This window comes from Vipera berus (genome assembly GCF_964194415.1).
Source record: "Vipera berus genome assembly, chromosome: 10".
Taxonomy (NCBI): domain Eukaryota; kingdom Metazoa; phylum Chordata; class Lepidosauria; order Squamata; family Viperidae; genus Vipera; species Vipera berus.
Genome location: NC_138213.1, coordinates 16,498,548 through 16,511,581, shown reverse-complemented (window position 1 = coordinate 16,511,581; position 13,034 = coordinate 16,498,548). Strand labels below are relative to the sequence as shown.

The 13,034-nt window shown below is 41.5% G+C and overlaps 1 protein-coding gene across 1 annotated transcript in view; it reads left to right on the top strand.

The window, feature by feature from the left end:
• The window catches only part of LOC308672939 (receptor-interacting serine/threonine-protein kinase 2-like), a 33,077-nt gene extending 20,364 nt beyond the window's left edge, over window positions 1-12,713 (top strand). The window contains exons 9-12 of the mRNA XM_081336246.1: window positions 1,141-1,209; window positions 3,651-3,798; window positions 9,883-10,077; window positions 11,268-12,713. Of these exons, the coding sequence (XP_081192372.1) occupies window positions 1,141-1,209; window positions 3,651-3,798; window positions 9,883-10,077; window positions 11,268-11,542 (687 nt within the window). The 3' untranslated portion in view covers window positions 11,543-12,713. The remainder of the gene's footprint in view (window positions 1-1,140; window positions 1,210-3,650; window positions 3,799-9,882; window positions 10,078-11,267) is intronic.
• Window positions 12,714-13,034: the final 321 nt, after the last annotated feature.

Genomic DNA, 13,034 nt, shown 5'->3' with positions numbered 1-13,034 from the left:
CCCTATCTCTCTATCTACCGCTTACTTTCGAGATGGGCAGCTATAAAAATCAAATCAATCAACAAATAGAAACTAAGCGACGCCGGATGGTTTACAGATTAGAACCGACACCATTAGAAAGATAGAATTAAAAACAGAGTTAAAAAGGGCAAAGGGAAAACCCTCAAACTAGTCCCTTCCTTCAGGGTTGCCTATACCAGTCTTGGATCCCCTTGCTAGTTGGCCGAAAGAGGTCTTCACTCTCTTCCGGAAGGCTAGGAGAACGGGGGTCACCTCACCTGTGCAGGCAAGACTTTCCATAGGGTGGGGACAGAGAAGACCCTCTTCACAGACCCTACCAGTCAGAATTCTTTAACCAACACGATCTGCAATGTGTCCTTCCTGTCTGACCAAGTGGGGCAGGTTGATACCATTGGGACAAGGTACTTCAGATCATTTAACTGTCATTTGGTTGAGGTTTATCCCTTAGCCAGGTGTGAAGAAAAAACAACAACCCCCCCCAGTTATGATGTACCCATTAAACCGTGGTTAAAGGAAGACAGTGTTACTTATTTATTTATCAAACTTAAATGGCTGCCCGTCTCGCAAGGACTGACTCTTTCCGTCAAGAGCTCATAAAAGTTGCTTCGTGGAGCTGCATCTCCCCTTTCTCCTAAATAACCAGAAATGTGGAGGGTTTTGAGTCACTGGCCTAAATTTCCACGCCAAAGGCTTGAACCCCAAGTCTTAACCATTATATATGCTCACTGCTTAAGATAAGGAGAGTCAGTTTTTTTGGACTCCGATAGCACAGGGTTGAAAATAATATTGTAGCAAACCTCGGAGTTGTGTTTTTAAAAGCAGGTAGACCTAGAGCAGGGGTCCTTAAACTTGGCCACTTCAAGACTTGTGGACTTCAACTCCCAGAATTCCTCCTGACTGAGAAATTCTGGGAGTTGAAGTCCACAAGTCTTAAAGTGGCCAAGTTTGAAGACCCCTGACCTAGAGGGAAAAAGGTGCAGTTCCTGAAATAAAAGCAGGATTTTAATAACTCCTGTTTACGTTTGCAAGGAAGCAAGGGATGAAATGGCAGAGCAGATGTTTTTCTAAGAAACAGAGGTCTAAGGTACATGATTTCATGGCCATCCGTTTGTCTTTCAGGAATGTGCAATTAATGCTGCCAAAGGCCCAGTTTCTCATTTACTTGAAACAGGGAGGCGCAATTTAGAGGTGAGTAGAGATGGCTTAGGAAACATGTATTAAATTTAGCCGTTGTCCTTTATATTTGATTACAGATAGACTTTTACATGGAACCAGAACTTGAGCACACAATTTCGATTGGTCATAAAGCCACATGATCACGCCTGATTGTATGATATGTTTTTTTGCAGTTGTCATTAAGCGAGCACTGTGGTCATTAAGTGGACTCATTGTTTGCTATGGGAATTTTTTTTACCGGAAACAAGAAGTAAACACTGGTTTCCAGTAAAAGAAATTTCATAAATTGTGGTCAGCTGACCACAGGGAAAACACCCAAGGGGGCCCTGAATATCAGAACTTTGAATTTGGGTCATAAGTCTCTTTTTTCATATTTGTCATAACCTTGAATGGTTGATAAGCAAGTGGTCATAATTTGAAGATTTCCTGTAGGAGAGGCATCTTCAGGAGTCAAAAATCAAGATGGCACCTGCAATGTAGAATGGAATGGAATGGAATGGAATGGAATGGAATGGAATGGAATGGAATGGAATGGAATAGAATAGAATAGAATAGAATAGAATAGAATAGAATAGAATAGAATAGAATAGAATAGAATAGAATAGAAAATATGGAATGGAATGGAATGGAATGGAATGGAATGGAATGGAATGGAATGGAATGGAATAGAATAGAATAGAATTGAATAGAATAGAATAGAATAGAATAGAATAGAATAGAATAGAATAGAATAGAATAGAAAATATGGAATGGAATGGAATGGAATGGAATGGAATAGAATAGAATAGAATAGAATAGAATAGAATAGAATAGAATAGAATAGAATAGAATAGAATAGAATAGAATAGAATAGAATAGAATAGAATAGAATAGAATAGAATAGAATAGAATAGAATAGAATAGAATAGAATAGAATCTGGAAGGGACCTTGGAAGTCTTCTAGTCCATTCTCCTGCTCAAGCAGGAGACCCTATACCATCTCAGACTAGTGACTGTCTAGTCTCTTCTTAAAGATCTCCATTGATGGAGCGCCCACGATCTCTGGTGGCAAGCTGTTCCACTGGTTAATTGTCCTCACTGTTAGAAGTTTCTCCTTGATTCCAGGTTGCTTCTCTCCTTGATCTGTTTCCAACCATTGTTTCTCATCCTTCCCTCTGATGCTCTGGTGAACAACCTGGCTCCTTCTGCCTTGTGGCAGCCCCTCAGATACTGGAACACTGCTATCTTGCCTCCCCTATTTCTTCTTTTCTTTAGACTAGCGGCTAGCCAAACCCAAGTCCCATAGCTGTTCTTCGTATGTTTTAGTCTCCAGGCCTTTGATCCTCTTAGTTGCTCTTCTCTGAACTTTTTCCAAGGTCTGAACATTATTTTTTTGTAGTATGGTGACCAAAATGAATTTGAGTTTGGGTGAATACCAATGTTTTTCCAGCATGATATAATCTCCTTCCTTTATCTATGGTGCTAATCCAATCCAAATATCTGTACAAATAGAGCCACTGTTCTGGGGATTAAAACTTTTTGGAAAATACCAGAATGTTTATTTTTTGGTGTAGAACATGGCAATGTACCCATTTTCACAGTAGCCAGGAATTTGCTGGACGAAAATCTTCTTGACCAGGAAGTCATTCATAATGTAAGGTAATCCCTGATTTAATAAATAAATTCATTTTGTGACCATTTGTAGTTACAACAACACCGAAAAAAGTGACTTATGACCATTTTTCGCACTTATGACCATTGTAACATCCCTATGGTCACGTGATCAAAATTTGGATGCCTGGCAACTGACTCATATTTATGACGGTTTGCGGTGTCCTGGGGTCACGTGATCCTCTTTTGAGACCTTCTCACCAGCATAATCAATGGGAGAAGCCAGATTCACTTAAATTTACTTAACCGTGTTACTTAGCAACAGAAATTTTGGTCCCAATCGTGCTTGGTAAGTTGAGGATTACCTGAACCCAGGTTTTGTTTGTTTATTTTTTTTTCATTAGAATTTATAAAACTTTCTAAAAATGTGCAGCTGTAGAAAGTGAAAGGGATGCGGTGGCTCAATGGGTTAGGACGCTGAGCATGTGGATCAGAAGGTCGGCAGTTTGGCGGGTAGAATCCCGAGTGCCGCGTAGCAGAGTGAGCGCATGTTACTTGTCCCAGCTTCTGCCAACCTAGCAGTTCGAAAGCACGTAAAAATGCAAGTAGAAAAATAGGGACCACTACGGTGGGAAGGTAACAGCGTCCCGTGCGCCTTTGGCGTCTAGTCATGCCGGCCACATGACCATGGAGACGTCCTCGGACAAGCGCTGGCTCTTTGGGTTTGAAACGGAGATGAGCACCGGCCCCTAGAGTCGGAAACGACTAGCACGCATGTGCGGGGGAACCTTTACCTTTACCTTTAGAAAGTGAAACGTGAATATTGTTTTTCAAATGATGTCATTTCTCATTGCTTTGTTTAGATCATCTGTCCTCAGAATAACAAGGTACCCAACAAGGAAATTGTGTTAAAACCACAGAGTTTATCATGTAAAACAGGAAGTCCAGGGAAGAAAGTAAACCAGACAATCCTTGTCAGCAATACTCCTCAACAGACAGCCTTAGAAAGAGGTAAACTTTGTGTTAGCTCTTAAATCAGTCTAAACCAAGGTGCAGTGAGGTTAGGGGAAAATGTCAAAGAAATATACAGTCCTAATTCAGTAAGACATTGACAATTATCTGAAGAGAACGTGGCTTGTAGACATGGGTGTATATTTGTGTGAATTCTCCTTGTGTTGAAAGGCTACCAGACGGAATGTCGTGGTTAACTCTCATAGTTTTGGAAAGTGGAAAAGAAATATTTATTGAGTACTAACAATGCCCCTAAAAATAGTGTTAACAGGGAACCAAGTGTAAGTGTGAAACAGAAAGAGCCTTGGTGGAGCAGTGGGCTAATGCCTCCTTAAGTAACACCAGCTGCCTGCAATTATTGCAGGTTTGAGTCCCACCAGGCTCAAGGTTGACTCAGCCTTCCATCCTTCCGAGGTAGGTAAAATGAGGACCCAGATTGTTGGGGGCAATTAAGCTGACTTTGTAATAATGCCGCTTGGGGTGTGTGTGAAAGCCCTAATAAGCAGGCATATACATAGAATTAAGGCTACTGCTAAGCTTGTAAGCCGCCCTGAGTCTTCGGAGAAGGGCGGGATATAAATGGAATTAAAATAATAAAAAAATTAAATTAAAATAGAAGATTATCTAAAAACATAAAAATGAACGGAATGGGAAGGACAGCCAGCCCTGTTGTTAGGGGATTTGGCTAACCAGTTTTGCAAACCAGACAAGTAGTTTTAAAGAACATGCCATCCAAGCACAATGATTAGACCATGTCTATCCTCAGTGGGTTAGGACACTGAGCTTGTCGATCAGAAGGTCGGCAGTTTGGCGGGTCGAATCCCGAGTGCCGCGTAGCAGAGTGAGCGCCTGCTACTCGTCCTAGCTTCTGCCAACCTAGCAGTTCGAAAGCACGTAAAAATGCAAGTAGAAAAATAGGGACCACTACGGTGGGAAGGTAACAGCGTTCCGTGCACCTTTGGCGTCTAGTCATGCCGGCCACTTGACCACGGAGACATCCTCAGATGAGCGCTGGCTCTTCGGCTTTGAAACGGAGATGAGCACCGGCCCCTAGAGTTGGAAACGACTAGCACGCATGTGCGGGGGAACCTTTACCTTTTATCCTAGTTTGACTTGTTCATCAAAGAATTGCCTTCAAAATGTCATTGGCAGAAGCCCAACGGAAGGTATCTATTCTATGCCCTAATTCTGCTGGTAAACCTATAAACCGACCCATTTTGAATTTGTAAGACATGGAGCCAGTGTCCCAAAGGTGCTTTTCCCAAAAAGACAACTGGACTTTCTTGGTGTGTGTGTGTGTGTGTGTGTGTGTGTGTGTGTGTGAAAGAAAATACTAAGAAAGTCCTGTTGCCTTTTAGAAAAAAACAGCTTTGGGACAACCATGACCTGGATGACCGAGAATCTCCATAGAGATTCTCCATAGAGACATGGAGTCTTATACTCAGAAATCAAGATCCCAAAAAAATATATCATTTCCCTTTAGCCAAAGAATGATCATAATCTACAACATCCTTCCTTTGGGTGCTCAGATACTTCATGTTTTTCTTTCGTTGGGTCTTTTTGCTGACTGTTGAACTCAAATGAGTTCAACTAGAGTCTCTGGGCCGAGCAGCTGAAAGGTATGTGGATAGCCGAAACCTGGTCTGCCTGTCCTTTAAGTTATTTTTCTAACAAGATTGTGGCATGTCAGCAGGATGTAAAACAAGTCTGAACAAACAAAGCTGGAGTTTGAAGGTCACCCTGGAGTTGCTTCCCATCTGATTTGTCTTCTACTCTATTTTTAAGTTTAGATCAGGAACACGTCATTTTTTTGTGTCCGTGCGCCTTTGGCGTCTAGTCATGCCGGCCACGTGACCACGGAGACGTCCTCAGACAAGCGCTGGCTCTTCGGCTTTGAAACGGAGATGAGCACCGGCCCCTAGAGTCGGAAACGACTAGCACGCATGTGCGGGGGAACCTTTACCTTTTACCTTTAGGTATAAAACAGCACATTCGGGAAATCACCCCCAATGTTTGTTGAAACAACTTTCGTGATTCCACATGCATGTATGAATCGGACTGCTTCTTCCAACACATTAGAAAATCTGATTAACAATTGTCCAAAGAAGAACTTAATATGAGACATCAAGATATTTCTCTAAGGTTACTTACAGAAGAGAAATAGAATTGAAAATTAAGTTGTGTGTGTATGTGGGGTTTACTGAAACAGAACAGAAAAAGAAAAAAGAAAACAATAGAAAAAGGAAACGGAATAAAAATTATATATACGAGGGCTTCTCATGCACGAATATACATATATGCAGTATATATTGAAATACATTTTGGGGAGAAATCCCTGCAGTAGGTGTGGCAAGAGTTAGTATGTTCCAATGACTCTCTTGACACTCTGCCTATTTTTTCCCCTTTATTTTGACTAATAATAATAATACGTTACTTGGATGAGGAACAAAACATCTCAAATTAACAAACTTTGGTCAGTTGTCATGATTTAACATTTTAACCTACTTTTGGCCTGGATGACTGAGCCTTCATGTCACGTATACAGTTTTACGCAACCATGTCAGCAAAAAAAATGACCATATTTCATTATAATCATCTGTCCACAATCCTCATTTGTAAGCAACACATTCAAAGATTGGAAGTAGCATCAGGTAAACCGAATCTGAAGACACTTTTTTGCAATCATCTTCCCTGTGACTGATTTTGGATTCGTGCAGACTTTACATCAGATGTTCCCCTACAAAGGGAGGGGAAACGAAAGCAAGCCAGAGTGAAAGGACAATTGGTTGGACTTGATTCAACAGACATGGGCAGCCTTTTGTCTGGAGTAGTGTAGAGCAGGAGTAGGCAACCTTGGCTCTTTTATGACTCGTGGACTTCAACTCCCAGAATTCCTGAGCCAGCACCTGAAGCACATGGATGATCACCTTCCTGATCACCTTCCTGCCCTAAATCCTGTAGCCGAAATCTTGCCTCTGTTGGGAGTAGATGCCCCTGACACTTTTGCCTACCACGGGATGGTCAGAGGCCCAACAAGCCCCCCAATTGCCTTTAGGATGGAGCCTGGATGGGTCATCCCAGGAAGGGTCTTTGTTGACCAGCTCCCCCCAATTGCCTTTAAAATTGAGCTTGGATGGGTCATCCCAGGAATGGTCTGTGTTGACCAGCTGCAAACTCCAACCCAGGTGAATATCTCAACGACCTCCATTCTCAGTAATGGGAGAGCAACCCACTTGAAACCATGCCAAGAACACTGAACCCGTTTTGGAAGCGACAGTGTTCCTCCAGACCAGCAAAAATCACAATGACTTAGCCTTGTCGATAGAGGACAAAGAATTTCTGCAGCGGTGGGCTGGCTCAGGAATTCTGGGAGTTGAAGTCCACGAGTCATAAAGGAGCCAAGGTTGCCTACCCCTGGTATAGAGTCTCCTCCTTGCGCAGGGGGCTGGATGAGAAGACCTCCAAGATCCCTTCCAACTCTGTTATTCTGCATTCAACAGACCAAATTTCAGTGCTGGTTTAAGTCATCTGTGTCCATTAACCTTGTGGGTATGGTGTCAGTTCTCCAATTGATGCAAACACCATCCTACCAATGATGTACATTGGCATAAATGATGTCATTTGCGTTTTTTGTGCAATGATGCCGTCATGCTTAGGGTATAAATTGCCACAGTGAAAGGAATGTCCATTATTCACAAATGTCCATTAAATGCAAACAAACACAGTGGTGTTCTTTAATGGACATTCATGAATCATGGAGACATCTCCCATCCTGCTAAAATAAGGCTTCCCTCTGATACCCAACCAGCTCTGCTTAGAACTGGTTCTCTCCAGGAGAACAGGGGACATTGATATAATCTGGTAGATCCCCTTTGGTCTTCCTTTTGCAAAGATGCAACTTTGTTGATTCAGCTTTCCCCTTTCAGGGCTTCAGTGGTAGGTAAAAGTTCAGGAGTTGGGTGGAGAAGTTTCCTGCCGTGTGCAAATAGATTGCCTGCCAGCCTTGTTGAGCTTTTTAACAGCTAAATATCATGTTTTTGAGTGGTTTCTCCTGTCCAGTCAGCGAGCTGAAAGGAAGTTGGCTCAGGTGATAAAGAGAAAGAAGGGAATATATACCAGGACTGGGCAATGATGGCAACTTTATGACCTTGTAGACTTCAACTTATAGAATTTCTCAGCCAGCATGCAATTCTGGGAGTTGAAGTCCACAGGTTGTAAAGTTGACATAAGTTTCCCACCCATGGAATAAACAACATTAATCTAATTGTGGATTAATATGTGGATTTATTTTTTAAAAAAAGTTTTAAATTTAGTTTTAGAACTTTATCGCTATTGTTGGAATTCGTTACAAATTCATCAGCTCTGCCAAGGGTCAGGACAGTGATTAGATGCCCAGGCAATTGGTTCCTTTGGGTCTAGAGACAATGAGCGTAGCAGTGAATAGAGAGATTTTATCTTCATTATTAACTCAGGCAAACAGATTTTAAAGCATAAAAACGTACATACCACTAGATGACACCCAAATCTCTTACAAGCTGGCAGGAATAACGACAGCAGAGATATCCCAAAGGTGACCCGTTTCCACAGTACCTGGGCTAGGTTCTGTGCAGAATTGCCCCACCAATGGCAACAAGCAATTTTTATCAAAACCTGGCATCATAATCTCAGGGTCTTGCGATGTTCAGGAGACTGCCAGCCTGACCTTCACTGGGTGGCACATGATTCTAGGATGGGAGTAGAAAGTCTGAGACTTTCACACTGAGAAAAGCTTTGAAGCTATGCTAAGATTCCTCCTCCTTTATTCACTAAACAAGATTCAAAAAAAACCAAGCAGTGAGCTCTAAACACTTAGACTTTCCTTAATAATTCCTCACCTGGAATATTGCAGCCAATTTTGGTCACCATATCAGAAAAAAGATGTTGAGAGTTTGGAAAAAATTCAGAGAAGAGCAACTAAAGATGATCAAAGTCCTGGAGACTAAAACATACGAAGAACGGCTGCGGGACATGGGTTTGGCTAGTCTAAAGAAAAGAAGAAATAGGGGAGAGATGATAGCAGTGTTCCAGTATCTGAGGGGCTGCCACGAAGAAGAGGGGGTACATTATTCTCCAAAGCATCAGAGGGAAGGATGAGAAACAATGGTTGGAAACTGATCAAAAGAGAAGCAAACTGGAATTAAGGAGAAAATTCCTAACAGTGAGGACAATTAACCAGTGGAGCAACTTGCCACCAGAAATCGTGCGCGCTCCATCACTAGAGAAGAGACTAAACAGCCACTTGTCTGGAATGGTATAGGTATAGGTTCTCCTGCTCGAGCAGGGGGATGGACTAGAAGACCTCCAAGGTCCCTTCCAGCTCTATTCTATTCTAATATGAAGGAGAAATCAAAATATGTCACGAAATTCCTGGAAATAACAATGGCTTTCCACGTACCCACAGCAATCACCAACCACTGTTTTATCACTACAGGTAGTCCTTAACTTACAACACGATGCAGAGTTACGATGATACTGAAAAAAGTGACTTGTGACTATTTTTACATTGACAACCATTGCGGCATCCCCATGATCATGTGATCAAAATTCGGACGCTTGTCAACGGACTCAGATTTATGACGGTCGCAGTGCCCCGGGGGTCACATGATCGCCTTTTGTCACCTTCTGAGAAACAAAGGGGAAGCCAGATCCACTTGAGAACTTTTAACAACTGCACTCATTCACTTCACAACGGCGACAAGGGAGGTTGTAAAATGGGGGCAAAGTTCACTTCACAAATGTCTCAGTTAGCAACAGAGACGTTGGGCTCCATTGTGATCGTAAGTTGAGGACCACCTGCATTTTATCACTATTCCTTCATTCTTGGTTTTTATTTTCTCAGTTGCTGTGATTGTGATGATCTTTTAGTTATAGCATGAGTGTTTTAATTTTTCTGTTACACGTTGTGGAAGCCCCGGAGAATCTTTGATCGGTTGTAAATCTAAGAAACCAACAAACACTATGCAGTGTGTTCCTTATTTTGGTATGAACCATTTACATGACTAATAAAACAATTCATGTGTCCCTCTCAACTCTTCCTTCTTGCAGATCCATCTGTGGGTGCCAGCAATGGATCAAGTCCTCCATCCATCGTCCTTCCACCCCATTCAAAGGCGACCAACAATAAAACCAGGCCCTGCAGCAATGAATCCAAAGGTCACCAGCCACTATTTTCACAAAAAATGGAAGAACTAGACCATCCCAAAAGCTGCCCAGACAGTTGGCCCAATAGCACATTGATAGGTGAGAATTAAAATTAAGCCAGGATTGTGGGTAGCAACAGAGCATTCCACTTTAATGCATTCATTAAGAGAATTACTGGCAGTGTAATATTGTGCTTGCTTTCCAGGGTGCTAAATCACAACACTTGTGGTTTAACATACTTGTCAGCTTCCAGCTCAAGTATCCAAATAAAAGTCCAGGATTGTTTTCATTTCTGAAAAGCTTATTGTTTATTGAATACATGGCCTGGTAAAGGCGAGGTATTTGATAAACAGTAAGCTTTTCAGAAATGAAAATAATCCTGGACTTTTATTTGGATACTTGAGTTAGAAGTTGACATTAAACTAACTCATTCGAAAGGGACAACTGCCCCCGCCCCTTATTCTAATGCCAAGATGAAAACAGAGAGGCATGTAGCTCCCAGATTTTCACTCTTGACAATATTGCACAACTCCATTTGATTTATAACTCATAGGTTTATAGCTTAATATGTGCAATAGCACTTAGACTTATATACCGCTTCACAGTGCTTTACAGCCCTCTCTGAAGTGGTTTACAGAATCCGCGTAATTGTCCCCCAACAATCTGGGTCCTCATTTTACTGACCTCGGAATGATAGAAGGCTGAGTCAACCGTGAGCTGGTCAGGATTGAACTCCTGGCAATGGGCAGTCAGCTTGCAATACTGCATTCTAAACAATGTGCATGATGGATGGATGGATGGATGAATGGATGGAAGGAAGGAAGGAAGGAAGGAAGGAAGGAAGGAAGGAAGGAAGGAAGGAAGGAAGGAAGGAAGGAAGGAAAGAAAATAGCAATAGCACTTATATGTATATGCTGCTTCACAGACCTCTCTAAGCAGTTTACAGAGTCAGCATATTGTCCTCAACAATCTGGGTCCTCATTTTATTCAACAAACCTTTGATTACAGCATGGCTTAGAATAAGGTGTGACTCCCATATAAAAGAGCTGTGTTCATACAAAATTCTGTAGGAGAATATTAGATATGTTTGCTTTATAGTTACAAAAAGGTGTGATTAAAATATCATCATTATCGTCATGTCTTTATTTTAGGAGGGTCTTTCAGTGGTGGACTGTCTGGGCAAGAGATGGTCCTTCCCAGTTGCAAATTCCACTTGCAAATGGTTTATGAAGGAATTGGGAAATGTCCGATGCTTGCATTCTCACAATCTTTGCTCCGCTGTATTTCAGGTCCTCCCAGCAAAGAAAAAAACTGCTCCATTCTTACTTTGGGGCGAGAAACCATCTTGAGCTCAATGACCGAAGGGCGTTTGAACCACCTCCTGGATGTCCTACGTGCCCAGCAGCTCTTACCCAGGGCAGATTACGAAATGATCGCCTCGTATCCAACTCTGACAGGGCGGACCCGTGCTTTGATTGACACTTGTCTGAGTTTGGGGGAAAAGGCCGCCGAGACTGTCGTGACTGTATTATCCAGAAGGCTCCAGGTAAACCCTGTGAATTAAACCTCAATCTCAATTCGGTTTACACCGAATTATCAGTCCAAGGGATGCCTGGAGTTACTTTTCAGAGATGTCCATCCTCTTTAAATAAGTCCGTAAATACCTGGATTGGATGGAAAGAATGGGCTGCCCACTAAGGAAAAGCAACACGATTTGCTATTTTTGGCACGATATTGGCCTGAGGAGGCTTCACACCTTCCTGTTTTTTCCTTAAAGGCAGCAAAGCACAAGGTTTTTATTTCCACGTTGTGCAAAAGCAGATTGTGGAGCTGTGGGAAATAAAAAGGACGGGGCTTTCCCAGTAAACCACTGGGAGTAAAAGCGATGTTGCTAATGGCTTCAAGCAAGAAGTAAGGCAGTTGGTCCACCTTCTGGAACCTATTACACCTTTGGTTCTCTGCACCCGAAATCAATGTGGCGTAAAGCAAGAGAGATTCAGTGTTCAGATTTTTCCCAAATGAGGAACGAGGAGGCTCAATACTCAGCTGGGATTTACTCACCTGCAAAGGATCAGAAAATAATGGAAAACTATGTTGGTCATCTCGCGACTGTGCAATCAAGCAGGTTTGGTGTTGGGAGATCTCCTGCAAAGTTATATCAGAATTAATTGAAGATTTGTGTGTTAGCTTTCAGAAAATGTAAATGTGCAGGTGCAAATATGGTATCTGCTTTATATTTCCAAAATCATGCAGTTAAAAAGATAAACTCTATGCTGCATTCATGCATTTTATTCAGCCAATTTTCGTTAATCAAATTCTTTTTGAATAAACTACAATCAACTGTCTATTTAGATTTAGATTTAGACTGTACCTGCCAAAAGTCCTACCTCATAAACAATTCAAACCAACTGCATTGTATCCCAATATGTTGTGTTTTAATTTAATTTATGGTTTATTGATTAAATGATGATATCAAATATAATGTGTTCTGTGAACCAGGTCCAATAAGTGGATCCAAACTAGGTTAACTGCATTGAGCTTCTTTTGCAACCCCCAGGAAAGTTAATCATGCTGAAAATGAAACTCACTAAATGAAATGAGATTAAATGCCAACTGGATCTGAAATCTTATTAACTATAAATAAAAGGTCTTAAAATTTTAAAAAAAACCCTTCTAAAAATAAATTCTTTAGAAAGAAAGCTTCAGGATAAAAATATTGTGTACGATAACTTGGAAACAGGATAAAATACAAACAGTCTTTGTCTTACGATTGCAACTGAGTCAGACTTTTTTTTATGAGAAACCAGATATAAATGCAGGAAACTGGCAAAAAAAATGTCGTAACTCATCCTCACGTGACCACAGGCTGCTGCAAATGGCGATAAATGTTGAACTGGTGGTGAAATGCAATCATGTGACCATGGAGGGGAGGCAGTTGTAACTTTGAAAACAGTTTGAAAGTAGCTTTTTTGGGGGGTGTTTGTGTGTTATAATTTCAAAAGATGGTTAAGCATCTACTTGTTACGTCAAGGACTACCTGTAAAACTGTATAAATG